General features: G+C 34.7%; 1 protein-coding gene across 1 annotated transcript in view; it reads right to left on the reverse strand.

Moving 5' to 3' along the window:
- Nucleotides 1-14,865, reverse strand: part of Lrch2 (leucine rich repeats and calponin homology domain containing 2) — a 127,993-nt gene that overhangs the window by 23,464 nt on the left and 89,664 nt on the right. Inside the window, exons 16-17 of the mRNA XM_010603119.2 lie at nt 4,926-4,974; nt 4,731-4,847 (exon numbers count right to left, since the gene is read on the reverse strand). Of these exons, the coding sequence (XP_010601421.2) occupies nt 4,731-4,847; nt 4,926-4,974 (166 nt within the window). The remainder of the gene's footprint in view (nt 1-4,730; nt 4,848-4,925; nt 4,975-14,865) is intronic.

Here is a 14,865-nt window from a genome sequence, read left to right on the forward strand (position 1 = left end):
AACAACCTTCAATCTAGGCTGATGCATCCTGCAAAACTCTCTTTCAAAATGGATGGGGAAATAAGATAGTTTCATGACAAAGAACACCCGAGAAACTTCATGAATACCAAACCAGCACTACAAGGAATTCTAAACAATATCCTAGAAAAAGACAATGAAAGTTACAACACCATTTGGCCCAACAGAACAAATCAATTAGGCAAGGCAAGAAACTAAAGGGAGAGGGTGAAAAATTTAAAAGAGCAAACAACAGGGCAATAACGTGATAATGATAAGTCACTACATATCAGTTATAACCATCAATGTCAATGGCCTCAATTCATCAGTCAAAAGAAACAGAACTAGCAGAATGGATTAAGAAGCAAAATCCAACAATATGTTGTATACAAGAAACACACCTAGTTCAAAAAGAAACCCGTAGACTGAAAGTAATAGGATGGAAAACAGTTCTCCATGACACAGGAGCCCAGAAAAAAGCAGGGTAGCTATCTTATTTGCAGACAAAGTAAATTTCAAACCAAAACTGATTAAGAGAGACAAAGAAGACCACTACATCCTTGTAAAAAGAACAATTCAAGAGGAAGAGATGGCAATCATAAATATATGTGTGACAAATATTAATGCCCCCAACTATATAAAACAAATATTAAGAGACATGAAATACCAAATAATACAATTGTATTATTGTAATACAATACAATATGTATCTTAGGCTCCTAGAAAAAGAAGAGCAATAAAAACCCAAAGCTCATAGAAGGAAGGAAATTATTAAGAACAGAACAAAATCAATGCAATGGAGAGTAAGAGAATAATACAAAAAAAAAATCAATGAATCAGAGAGTTGGTTTTTCGAAACAACAGATAAAATTGATACACCCTTAGCCAATTTTGTCAAAAAAAAGGAAAAAAAAATGCTCAGATCCTTGCAATTAGGAATGAAAAAGGTGAAGTCACAACAAATCAGCAGAAATCCAGAGGATCATCAATACAGTGAAATTGAAAATGTAATTAAAAGTTTACCAATGAAGAAAAGCCCAGGTCCTGATGGATTCACTGCTGAATTTGAAGAACTACTGCCACTACTCTTTAAACTTTTCAATGAAATTGAAAGGGAAGCAATACTGCCAAATTCATTCCTGGAAGCAAGTGCTAGTTTGATTCCAAAACCAGAGAAAGACCCCACCAAAAAAGAGAACCACAGGTCAATCTCCTTAACGAACATAGATGGAAAAATTCTTAATAAGATACTGGCAAACAGAATACAGAGGGTAATCAAGAAGATAATACACCCTGACCAAGTTGGATTTATTCCAGGGATGCAAGGATGGTTCAACATACATAAATCAAGAAATGTAATACACTATATAAACAGAGTCAAATGCAAAAGCCATATGATCATATCAATATATTCAGAAAAAACATTTGACAAAATTCAACACCCATTCGTGATAAAAACCCTGTAGGAAACTGAAATAGATGGTCATTTTTTTGGGGGGGGCACTGGGGATGGAACTCGAGTCCTTGTGCTTGCAAGGCAGGTGCCAAAACCACTGAGCTAAATCCCCAGTCTTTATCTCAACTATGAAAAACAAACAGCCAACATCATATTAAATGGCCAAAAACTAAAAATCTTCATGTTAAAATGAGGAACAAGACAAGGATACCACTATCACCACTCCTGTTCTATATAGTTCTTGAAACATTAAGCATAGAAATTAGACAAGAGAAAGAAATTAAAGCATTAAAGATAGGAAAGGAAGAAGTTAAACTGTCATTATTTACCGACAATATGATAATCTACATAGAAGACCCAAAAAACTCTGCCAAAAGACATTCTAGACTTGATACGTTCAGCAGAGTACCTGGATAAAAGGTCAACACTCAAAAATCAATAGCCTTCTTGTACACGAATAACAGACTCACTGAGAAAGAAAATAGGATAACAATTCCTTTCACAATAGCATCCAAAAAAAATGAAGTATCTAAGAATCAATCTAACAAAAGAACCAAAAGACCTCTACACTGAAAACATAGCACTCTGAAAAATGAGATCGAAAAGGATATAAGAAAATGGAAAGATATCCCCTGCTCTTGGGTAGGAAGAATCAAGATAGTGAAAATGGCCATACTACCAAAACTGCTATACATATTCAATGGAATGCCAACTGAAATTCCAACACTATATTTCACAGAACTAGAAAAAAGAATCCAAAAATTCATTTGGAACCACAAGAGACCTGGAACAGCAAAAGTCATACTAGGCAACAGAGACATGACAGGGGGTATCACAATCCCCAATTTGAAACTATACTACAAAGCCACTGTGATAAAACAGCATGGTTCTGACAAAGAAAAAGACCTGAGGATCAGTGGAATAGATTGGAAGATACAGAAACAACTCCAGATGTACTCAGCTACCTCATCTTTGACAAAGGAATCAACCATCCTCACTAGAGGAAAGATAGCTTCTTTAATAAATTTCATTGGAAAAACTGGATTTCAACCTGCCAAAGATCGAAACTAGATCCTTATCTTTCACCATGTATTAAACTAAATTCCAAGTGGATTAAAGATCTAAATATTAAAACAGAAACACTAAACTTGCTGGAAGATTAGCTAGGTAAAACTCTTGAAGATTGATTAGGCATAGGAAAAGACTTAATGAACAAATCCTCAGTAGCATGGGAACTAGCACAAAGACTCAACAATTGTGATCTCATTTTATTTTATTCCCCCTCTTTGAGTTTATTGGTACACTTTAGGTATACAGTACAGTTACATTCATCATTTGGATCTTGTATCTTTACAAGACAGGTCTTGGTTCTCATTTTTTCCCCATACCCCTGCCCTCCTTTCACCCCCTCCTCCCTTCCTTATTCACAAAAACTTTATTTCCATTTTTTTCATTTTTTCATAGTTTTTCTTATCCCTTATTTCCTTTCCCCTATCCTTCCCACTTCCCCCACACCTTTAGCCCTTTTTTTTCCTGTTTCACGTTGTCAATTATACCATTAAGATCTTATTTACAATTATAGTTTTTCACACCAGAGAAACTATTTGGTATTTACACATGGATGATATTGCAATCATGAAAATACTGGCAATTCTGAATTATAGTTCAGATTTAATTTAGAAAGTAGTATCTCAGTGCCAAGCATATGGTCTATCACTGAGCTAACTGCATGTATATTTTCTTGACATCATAGGGAAAAACTGTTTAGTTCAAATTTGCCACAATGTACTAACACTGACATCTACTGACTGTTGAGGAGAACTACACATTTTTTAAAACTGCCCAGTAATTAAAGTTCATGTTTGCATCTATTTTATCAAGAAAAAGTAATATTTATTGAATGATTATGTAATGAGAACTTCAAATGGGATCCTTTGATCTCTTAACAATATATATAATAAAAGAAACATGGTACAAGAAAATGTATTAAGCCCTAAAAAATCAATAGATGATGCTATTAAACAAAAATAATCTATTTTTGAGCCTATTTGTAAACAATGAAGTTGTATTAATTTAAAAGTATTTGTTCATTTGATATTAGGCTATCTACAGTAGATAAATAAAAAGCATAACATAAGCTCTCAGTTCAAATCCTACCTCTGCTCATTAGCTAAGTAAGCATTCTACTTAGCCAATCTTGTCTTAATTTCTCTATTGATAAAACAGAAATGGTAATAACTATTTACTTCATAGGGTTGTTCTGAAGACTAAATGAGTTGATTATTTGAAAAGCACTTAGAAAAGTTCCTGACACTTAGTATTTGCTATACAAGTGTTCTGATAAATAGAATTGGTATGGTTTGATTATGTTAGGACAAAGGAGATCAAACGATCATTAAATCTTTTATTATTTAGAAATACTGAAATTTCCCCCACATCATCAGTCGTTTATCAACTTTTATCTATAAGCAAATTTTATTCAGTGCCTTGGTTCAAGGTCCATGAGTAAAAAAAAAAGAACAAAAAAATGTAAGTTCAGATCTGTAAATTGTTAGAATAAATTAGGCTTTTAGGGTTGCTGATGAGGGTTCTTCTTAGAATATCCTCTCCTTTTCCTTCATTTCTTTTATTTCTTCATTTTCTCTCATACTGACCAATTAACATAAGTTCTATTAAAAGGGCTCAGTAATTGTATACTGACTTAAACTCTTCATAGATTGGCTAAGACATATAACTATTTCTCTTTTCTTTTTCTTTTTGATTTGGTACCGGGGATAGAATTCGGGAACCTTGCGCTTGTGAGGCAGATGGCAGGACCACTGAGCTAAATCCCTGGCCCTATAACTATTTCTTTTATGGTCTACTTCTAAATACAAGTTATGTTCCCATATATGTAAAGAATGTGCATTGAGAAAGGTATTTCTACAAAACAGAAAAATAGCAAATAAACTTTTAATTTATATCATTATTTGTGATAATTAAACTAGATATTACCTAAAATTTAGCAAAATACTGTATGCTCAGGTGAAGTTATTATTAAACAAGAATTATACTTTGGGAAATAGAAAAGGTACAAAGGTAACAAAATTTGCTACTTACAGAGCAGTAACAAGTTTGTACTGTTCATTCAAGTCAAATGCCAAAAATGCCTTCTGTTCAGTGTGGGAAACCAAGATATACATACTATTTTCAACTAGTGAGTTATACCTTACTAACTTAAAACTGATAAAATCCAAATTAATAAATAAAAAGTAAATTTTAAATTTTAATAAAGTACCTTGAAATATTCTTTTCTAATCTGCTTGCTCCGCCTCCTCTCTTCGCTTTGCCAAATTATAGGTTGAGATTCTGGCCACTGCTGCTCATCTATTTGATGCTTCTGATTTTCGAAGGGCTACAATGAGACAATTTCTTTTAACTAAACAAATAAGAACAAGATAGCATAGATGGTAATAATTTCATTTCTTCTTACCTGCCATGCAAATGGTGATGATGATGAATTAACTTCATCTGCTGAGACACTAAAAAAATTGTAAAGATGCTTTAATATGTCTTAAAACACTGAGAAAATTCCTTAGATAGATATTATGAAATATCATAAAGTTGCCTATTTTGTAAGCAGGGAAGTAAAGACTTTATCGGTGCCTATACTTTGAACTAATAACATAAAACTTAATACTAACAAAAACATATTAAATTAAGTTCCCAATAACTGTTGCTCCACAGTAAACACCAAAATGAGCTTATTTTATACCAACATTATGGATAGGACTACTCTACAGATTTTGTAGAGGCTAGAAGTGTAACGTACAAAATCATACAATTAAAGAATGTATCAAAATAAATTACTGGGGCCCGGGATTTAGCTCAGTGGTTCCACTGTCTGCCTCACAAATGCAAGGTCCTGAGTTCGATCCCTGGTACCAAAAAAAAATCAACTAACAAATTTCTTTGGTCTACATGCCAAAGACCTCAGAAAAGTATTTCTCTTTTGCCTTCTGAATCACCGATTATGTGCTTCACCGTTTTCATTGTGGTACAACAGAAAATATGCAGGACATTTTTTGCATCTGTTTTTTGTTGTTTGGATAAGGACGATTATGCAAGCTCTTAGAGGGTAGATTTGAATAGATCTTTGACTGTAAATAATATATATAATAAAAAAGCGATATATATGGTCACCCATGTTTATAGTGGCACAGTTTGTGATAGCTAAAACTTGGAAACAGCCCAATTGCCCATCAACTGGAAACTGGAGAAAGATGTTTTTTGTTTTTTTTGTTTTTCTTTGTTTTTTTTTGTTTTTATAAAATAGAGTACCACTCAGTCATAAAGAACGAGAAACTAGAGACATTTATAACTAAGTAGATGCAAACTGAGGCCATACTCTTAAGTAAAATCAGTAAGACACACGTGTAAATATGGAATAGTGAAAAACTAAAAATGTAAATAAGGATCAAAATGTATAATTGATATTGTGTAATAGGAAGAAAAGTTCTAAAAGAGTAGGGGAAGTGGGAGCAGTAGGGAAAAGGTAAGAAGGAAAAAGAGAAAATAAGAGGAAAGAAAAAACATTGTAACAATATCTTTGCATCTAGGGAAGGGTGGAGGGGCTAAAGGGAAGGCTTGGGAAATGGGGGAAGAAAAAAGAATCAAGATACGTCATGTAAAAGTGCAAGATCCCAAAGATGAATATAACTGTATTGTATTCTTAAAATGTATATACTTTTTTAAAAAAGCCCAGTAGAGCTGCAATTTTATAATATTTCTGTGGAACTTCTGTACAGTAAAATAAGAAAAAGACATAAAAATTAGAATAAGTGTTTTTGGCTTACTTTAAAAATATGACAAAAGAATTTCAAAATTAATTTGGAAGAACAGATGATCAAAGAGAGAAAAGTTCTGAGCAAGTGATTTAGTTCAGTGGCAATGCACCTGCCTTGTAAGAGCAAGGTCCTGAGTTTGATCTCTGGTACAAAAAACAAAAGTTATATAATACAAGAGATATGCCTATCAGGTAAAATGTATTATACAAAGTAATAGTAATAATGGAGCTGGGGTGTGGCTCAATGGTAGAGTGTTTGCCCTGTATATACAGGACCCTGGATTTCATCCCAAACAAACATACATACATACATACGTACATACATACAAGTAAATAAGTAAATGCATTCACTTCAGAATCTAGATATTTTCTTTTTTTAAATTTTTAAATTTTTTAAATTTTAAATTGAATTTATTGGTACATTCTATGTATACAGTATATAGATATTTACAGTGGAAATGCAGTACTACAATCATAACGACTTATGATACCAGTGACATTTACAATCATTGTAGAAATGAAGGATTACATAACAAATACTACAGAGACAAATAGTTGCTTGCATGGAAAATATACACAGAAAGACAGACAAAGGAGGAGGAGGTAAAATGAGAAAAAGTGAAAGCGAGAAAAAATAGATCCCTTTCCCACATCAAATATCAAACTGGATGGAATAGAAGGTTTGTATGTAAATAAACATTCAATCAAAAAAGTAACCTGAAACTTATGGGTAGTAGCTAGACAGGGTGGTGAGCACCTGTATTTGCAGCTACTTAAGAAACTGAGGCAGGAGAATCACTTGAGCCTTGGACTTCAAGACTAGTCTAGGCAACATAGTGAGACTTCATCTCAAAAAAAAGAAAAAATACATTGGCACCAATTTTTAAATGTTGGGATGGAAAGTGCCTATGATAGAAACCATCAAAACCAAACATTAACAAATATAAGTACAGAAAATATAAAAGTCAGACAATAAGGTTGGGCATGAAACTCAGTGGTACAGTGCTTGTTTAGCATATGTGAGGGCCAAGTTTCATCCCTAGGAGTGCAACCAAAAACAAAAGCAAAAACACCCAGATTTTGCTTCTGGCCACAACAGAGTAACAGTGACCAAAAATTAAAAGAATGGACAAAATATATAAAAGTGTGCCTTCCAAAAGGCATGCGGTATCAGGCAGAAAAAGAATATTATTCTTTAGAGATGGGAAACAAGCAAGGTGAGCCCCAAGATCTGACCAAACTGCTACATGGAGAGTTGCCAGGCCACAGCCATGGGAAGGAGAATTAAGGCAGAGGCCAGATACTCCCTCAATTTAAGAGACAGAACTAGGAGCCAAGGAGAAAAGGGTTAGACAGACAGAATAACAAAGGAAAAGGTAATGCACTGAGAAAGAAGTTATACAAAGGCTTCCTTTCAAAGTTTCAGCTGAGTCTTGATCACTAATTTACCTCTCTATACAATGAAAGTTATACAGAAATAATCAGAAAACTAACATTTACTAAGCACTTAGGTGCTAGGCACTAAGGCTGATTTAAAATTTCATCCAAAGCCTCATAGCTAGTAAGCGCTGAAGAGAGTCTGACTCAGACCCAAATCTGCCTTACTTCAAGGGACATGATCTTTCAACTCTACCTGGCTATCTTGCCAACTCATTTCTCTATAGTTTATCACGACTCTTTTGTATGCTTGTAATGACTCAGGCTCATGCTGATTGCTAGAAGTGGCTAGAAATCTTGGAGAGTAGCTCACCAAATCACTACTAGTACAAAGCTGTCCACATATTTCAGGAAACCCGACCCCTCTTCTAATTTTCAAGTAACCAGAATCTTTCCAGGTCATTCCTACAAGTCTATATGTTTCCTAATGCCACCAAGAAACAATCATTTACATTAATTGTGGATTTGCACATTCCAAAGCCCCAAATTAAAAAATACAGTACCCACGTCTTGCATTTGTTTTGTTTGTTTGTTTGTTTTGGTTTGGTTTTTGGTTTTTTGAGACAGGGTCTCACTATGTAGTTGAGACTGACCTGGAACTCACTGTGTAGCCCAGGCTGGTCTCGAACTCACAGAGATCCTCTTGCCTCAGCCTCCAGAGTGCTGGGATTACAGGCGTGCACCAACACACCCAGCTTCAGTACCAAAAATATAATAAAATAAAACAAAGGAAAACTAGAAAGATGACCTGTTAGGAGGCTATTGTAATAATTCAAATTAGAGACAGCTAGAAATAGAGTGGTAGGATTGAAACTGGTAAAACAAGATCAGATTCTCGGAAATATTTTGAAAGTAGTCAACAAGATCTGCTAATGGATTAGCCATGGGATATGAGAGAAAGTAACAAATTAAGGATCACTAGGGTTTTTGAGCTCATCAACTAGAACAATGAGATTGAAACAGTCTAAAATGGGGGGCTTCAGAAGATTTAGGTTTGAGGGTATAATAAGGGATATTCAGAGTGTGGTTTTGGCTGGGTGTGGTGGCACATGCCTGTAATTCCAGCACTTGGGAAGCTGAGAAAGAATCTCCCTGAGTTCAAGGCCAGCTTGGGCTACATAGAGAGTTAAGGCCATGCCTGAACTAAATAGCAAGACAGTCTTGAAAAAATGTGATTTTGGAAAGTAAAATCTGACATGCCTGAGAGGAGAAGACCACTCCTCCCTATAGAATTAGGCCACTATGGGTTAACTGTATCATTAGACAACTATGGGGTAACTGTGTTACTAGGCAACTATGGGTTATCTAGGTAACTATGCTCTTTGTAGAATGTACCCGAGTAGCCATGACAACTTCTCAGAAAGTCCTGCCAGAACTCCTTGCTCTCCCCACTCCACTGCTCTGCTGTGTGTAGATCCTGCTTGCTATATTCCCAGGGAAACTCCAATGGAATTAAGCTTCACAGATGTAACAAGAGGTATATAGGAAGCGCAAACTTCTCTTTGGAGCTCTTGAGACTGGCAGGAGTCACTTGCTGAGCCACCAGCATTAAAAACTACTGTTTGCTCCCATCTCCATGTTAGAGTTGTCTTGGAAGCAGCCAATTGCCCATTAACTGGAGACTGGATAAAAAAATGTGGTGTTTTTTAATAAAATAGAGTACTACTCAGCCATAAAGAATGAGAAACAAGAGACATTTATAACTAAATGTATGCTCATTGAGGTGACACTGAAGTGAAATAAATAGGACACACGTGCAAATACTGAATAATTTCTCTAGTATAATAGATATAATAGGTATAATAGATAATGTGATAAAAGGGTATAATAGATAATATGACAATAGGAAGAAAATGTGCAAAGGGAAAAGGAAGTGGGACGGGTACAGGAAAAGAAAGAAGGGAATGGAATATGAGAAAATGAAAAAATGGAAACAAAGTCTTTGGAGATAGGGAGGGAGGGAGGGGTTAAAGAGAGAAGGCAGAGGAAGGGGAAAAATAAGAACCAAGATGGATTATATAAAGATGCAACTTTCCACACACCTCAGTGGAAGTGCTGAGTAAACTACAGGGTATATGCAATTCTTCAGTGTGTATGTATGCTCACACATGCTCGTAAACAAGTACAAATATTTGTGCACACATATAGAGAAAAGGTATGCTAAAGTTTGAATATGATCGAGTGTTCCCCAAAGACTCATGTGTTAAAAGCTTGATCCTCAGTGCAGCAGTGTTGAGGTTGTGAAATATTTTAAGAGGTGGAGCTTAACTTAAAGTAACTAGATCATGGGGCACTGTCCTTGTAAAGGCTTAATGTAGTTCTATGGGATCCTAGTCAGTTCTCAAGAGAATGGGTTGCTATATAAAAAAGCTAGCCTGCCTGTGCCTGACCCCTAAATCTGTCTGGCTTCCAGTCTTCCAAATGATCTCTTTGGCAAATGCTCCTACCATTGTGTTACCATCTTACGAGGGCCTTAACAAAGCCAAACAGAAGCTAGTGCCATGCTCTTAATCCTCCAAAACTGTAAGATAAATAAATGTTTTCCTTATAAATTACTCAGCCTCAGATAGTTTTTCATAGCAACATAAAACGTACTATTAAAAGTTCTAAAAGAAAAAAAAACAAAATAATTGTCAATTATTTTGTCAATTCCAGGGAGTAAGACAATGGGTGATTTTTTGAAGTTTGCTAAATTTTCCAATATTTCAACCGCAAACTACTCTTGTAATTAGAAAAATTTTGATTTTAAAAAAATTCATGAAATGAATTCTGAAAGACTAAGTCAAGAAAGGAAGCAGTGATGGCAGTCTTAGCAGAGACCAGGACCTAGAACACAGAGATATAAAATCATGCTAGAACGAAGAAAAGAAGTTCTGTTCTAAACTGAAAGGGTGCCAGTGGAGTTGTACAAGAGATGAGGTTCTTATATGAAGTTGAAAGGCAGAAATCCACTTAAACTGTATGGTGTAAGTGAAGCACTTTAAGCTTTATCATAAAAGTTATAAAGAGCCATTAGAAAATAATAAATGGGAATTGTACTGTCAGACTTGTGCTTTAGAAATTAACACTTCATAATACACAAGACAGATTTAAAGCTAATCAAAACTAAAGAAAATAGTTATGTGTGCATACTGTTTCATTAACCTAGGTAGAAAATGATGGGGCCTAAACCAACACAACTGCAATAGGAATGGAGAGGTTGGATAGATGCAAATAATGTTAAGAAGTTATAATTTTTGGTTGGATTGAGAAAGGTAAATAAGGTAGAGATGTTCGCAATGTTTTCAAAACTGCTGGCTTGAGTAATTATTAAGCAGAGGAACCTTCACTTGAATAGACTATATAGAAGAAACTTATTTGGGGAAAAATAAGTTCCATTTGGACTGTGGGCTATCTAGAAAAAGATAGGTACGTGGATCTGGAGGAAGCAAAGTGTTCTTGTTACCATATAGTTCAGACTTGGGTTCTGGTTTCAGATAAACCTAGATTTGAATCCAGGATTTATTCATTACTAGCTAATGTGCTCTTGAGCAACTTCTGATTATTTCTGAATGTTTGCTCATCTGTAAAATGAAAATACATTGGTGACTCGATTCACAAATCTAATTCTTGTGGCAAACTGAACTGGACATGAACTGAATCAAATTTCCCCATAAGGTCATCACTGAACCTAATAAATGAATTTGATTCAGTTCTCATCCAAATTGATTTGCAACCAGAATCATGGAAAGAATTAAGTTCGTGAACTGAGGTTCCACTGTATCAACATTAACAACTTCATAAAGTTACTGTGAGGATAAAAAGAGACAGTGCATCTGAAGCACTAAGAACAGTATGCATGCAACAGGCAACCACCAAATACAGAAATATTAAATCTGTGTGCACTTCTGTAGGGCCCCCTAGCCTTGGAATCTTACACTCCAATAGGATAGACTCAAGAGTTGAATTCAAACCACTAAATTTTAAACTAATTTTTCAAACCACTAAAAAGAATAAATAGAAACAGTCAAGGTCTTCTAGTTCTCTGGAATTCATACATGTGGACTTAGATCATATATTCATAGAGAAAGAAATAAAATGTAAATAGTAGCAGAAAAGAAAACACAATAATGTAGAAACACATTGTTCTTGCCAGTAGTCACAATATGATGAACGCTGAATAAATGAATGATTCTATCAAGACAAACTGCAAGGATAAGCAAAAAGACCCTGAATCAGGATTTTTTGTTTTGTTTGTATCAAAAATAAATCTAAGTCATGCTGTGACACATTTACCCACTATATTATTTAGTTATATTGCATCTATATCATTTTCACTAAAGCCTATACACAGAAACATCATTATCAAAAATCAAGTCTCATTATGAAACAGTAAGAATATAAGCACTAAGATATTTTTATACCTCTTTTCACATTCCACATTTTGTTTCAGCTTGTTTTTCATGACAGAAATTGAATGGTTAAGAATCCTAGAAGTAAATCAACACATTAATCCCAAAGTAAAGTGATTGCTTCATACTTCAAATGATATAAAATATTTCCAAATCAATGGCATCTATCCAAGAAGATCTTTGCTAGAAACAGTGTTTAAAATGTGATTTATGAAAGAATGAATTTTATAACACTTTCCTTGGATTTTCTTTTATAAATCCTTTCTCGAGGTTTGGATACTTTCTGGCCATGCTATTACTGCTTTTTGGCAGAGACAGATTTACAGAGATTTTTTAGTTACAACTATTACTGATTTTGTTTCCTAGCTCAGCAAATAATATGAGCTATGCTGATGTAACATAATCATTTTTACAAAAGGCAAATAATAAACTTTAATTCTAAATGAAAAAAACAGAGCTAAAGTTCAATCTCATTTAAAAAACAAGCTCTTTAAACTTTAAATAGCCAAGTGAAATTGTATTTGACGAAAACCACAAAAAAAACCAAAAATTTAAAATTATGAACCATTTTAAAATAGTTATTTGTCCATGACTTTATCTAATTCTAAATATCAATCTCAAAAGTACTGAATTAACTTTCTTTAACATAAGCAAGTACACATAGTTAAAAGCTCTTAATATTACTATAGATATAAATGTAACTTAATTCTAAAATTTTGAAGTTTAGTATTATAATGGAGTAAAGTCTACTTTTTATTCAGAGAAAAATCTGCCTTTTACTTAAAATCTTGTGATATCAACTCTCAAAAGAATTTAGAAAAGCATGTCAACCTAAAGATATATACACAATGAATTAAACATAAGTTGGTAACTACAGAAATATGGTGAGCATTAAAAAACCCATGTCCATCATGCTGGCTGCCTCACTCACTATCTTGGATCTAGTCGAGCTGCATTGGAAGACACAGTGAAGTGCAAAAGGACAAGTATTACATGCATCCACTGTATTAGCCTAAATAATCTCAGAATTAAGGATATGTTTATTCTTCTTTATATGGCCACACACTAAAATTTTCTTAAATCTCTAAATGCAGAAGAATAATGGAAATGAAATCTAAGACTATTCAGAAATACTTTACTTTAAAACAATGATTTTAAAATTGAAGAAATGAGGGCCGGGGATTTAGTTCAGTGGTGCAGCTGCCCGCCTCGCAAACACAAAGTTCCGAGTTTGATCCCCGGTACCAAAAATAAATAAACAAAAAAACAAATAAATAAATAAAATAGAAGAAATGGCAGTAAGCATTATCTTGGGGAAAAAAATCCGAATTTTTGAAAGAAAAGTTCTCGAACTACAATGCCCTTTACTACAGTGTGTTCCCCCTCATCCCATATTTACTGGGGTCATAATGACTGATGCATATGGGGCATACTAGAGCAGAAAGAAAAAAGCTGAGATCCACCTACCTATAAAATATATTTTATGTATTTGATAATTCATTTATGTAAACTTTTACTATGTACACTGATATTTTGTGTTTTACTCTGTGATAGTTAAACATCTATTTTCCCTAAATATCTATTCTAGATTATTAATACTTTCTAATCCAGTTCTTTGTACTTATTTTAAGTGAAAAATTACACAGTTCAGCTGTACCGACCTAGTCCCTTAATATCTAAGGCTTCCAGCAACACCAAATACCTTGATTTCTATCAGGCTGCCTTCATCCTTTGGAAGAGTTTATTACTGAATTATGTCTCAAAGCTTAAAGGCCTCCATCTATATCCATATTTCACTATATCAACCAAACAAAAAGATGTGAGAAGGCACATGTTTCTAGAGAGGACAAGAAAGTCATTGGTAGAGGAAGCAGAAAAGAGAATGGCTAGATTTCAAGAGTTGAGAGAACTACCTACATAGTAATAACAAACTAGAGGTTAACACAGTGCTACTCAAATGAAAATGTTCACATAACCACAAAAAAGTCACAAGAATAGGTAATGTACAAATTTCTATAATTCCAAACTAAATTTCTCAGAATCTTAATTTACTTTCCAGAATCCTGCATTATACTTCAATTATTTAATTTCATAAATTTTTATTATTTAGCTATGTCATATAATACTCAGATACACATCCTTCTGCAATAAAGAAAAACCTTCAGGGCACATCTAAAAGCAAATAAAATAAAATAACTATTAAAAGAAAAGATAAGGGCCAGGGATTTAGCTCAGTGGTGCCACCACATGCCTCGCAAGCATAAGGTCCTCAGTTCCATCCCTGGTACCAAAAGTAAAAAAAAAAAAAAAACAAATAATTATAAGGTAAAAAGTTGACCAAGGGAGATCCTGTGGAGCAGCTGTATGGAACAGAGTAGCACGGCTGCTGGCAGATGCCAGCCAGGGCTCCGGTTGACCCTAGAGGCTTGGGAACACCAGTCCAAACCAAAGGCCTGCCCAGAAAAGAGCTGCAAAGGCACACAAGCTTCAGCCAGAGGACTGCCCCATAGCATCAGTAAGTATGAGCTCCCTGGGAGCAGTGCTGTGGACCATAGCAGTGCAGCTGCATGCAGATCCCAGCCAGTTTTGTGCAGACCCTAAAGGCTTGGGCACACAGGCCACTGCGAAGGGCCTGCCTGGAAAAGAGCTACACAGGTGGACAAGCAACAGCCAGAGGCTCGCCCCAATATCATTGATAAGTGTGTGCAGACCCTTGCCAGGAGACTGCTCAGACAACAAGAACTGGGATGAGTAGTCCC

This window comes from Fukomys damarensis, unplaced genomic scaffold (genome assembly GCF_012274545.1).
Source record: "Fukomys damarensis isolate Sample0158 unplaced genomic scaffold, DMR_v1.0_HiC HiC_scaffold_39, whole genome shotgun sequence".
Taxonomy (NCBI): Eukaryota; Metazoa; Chordata; class Mammalia; order Rodentia; family Bathyergidae; genus Fukomys; species Fukomys damarensis.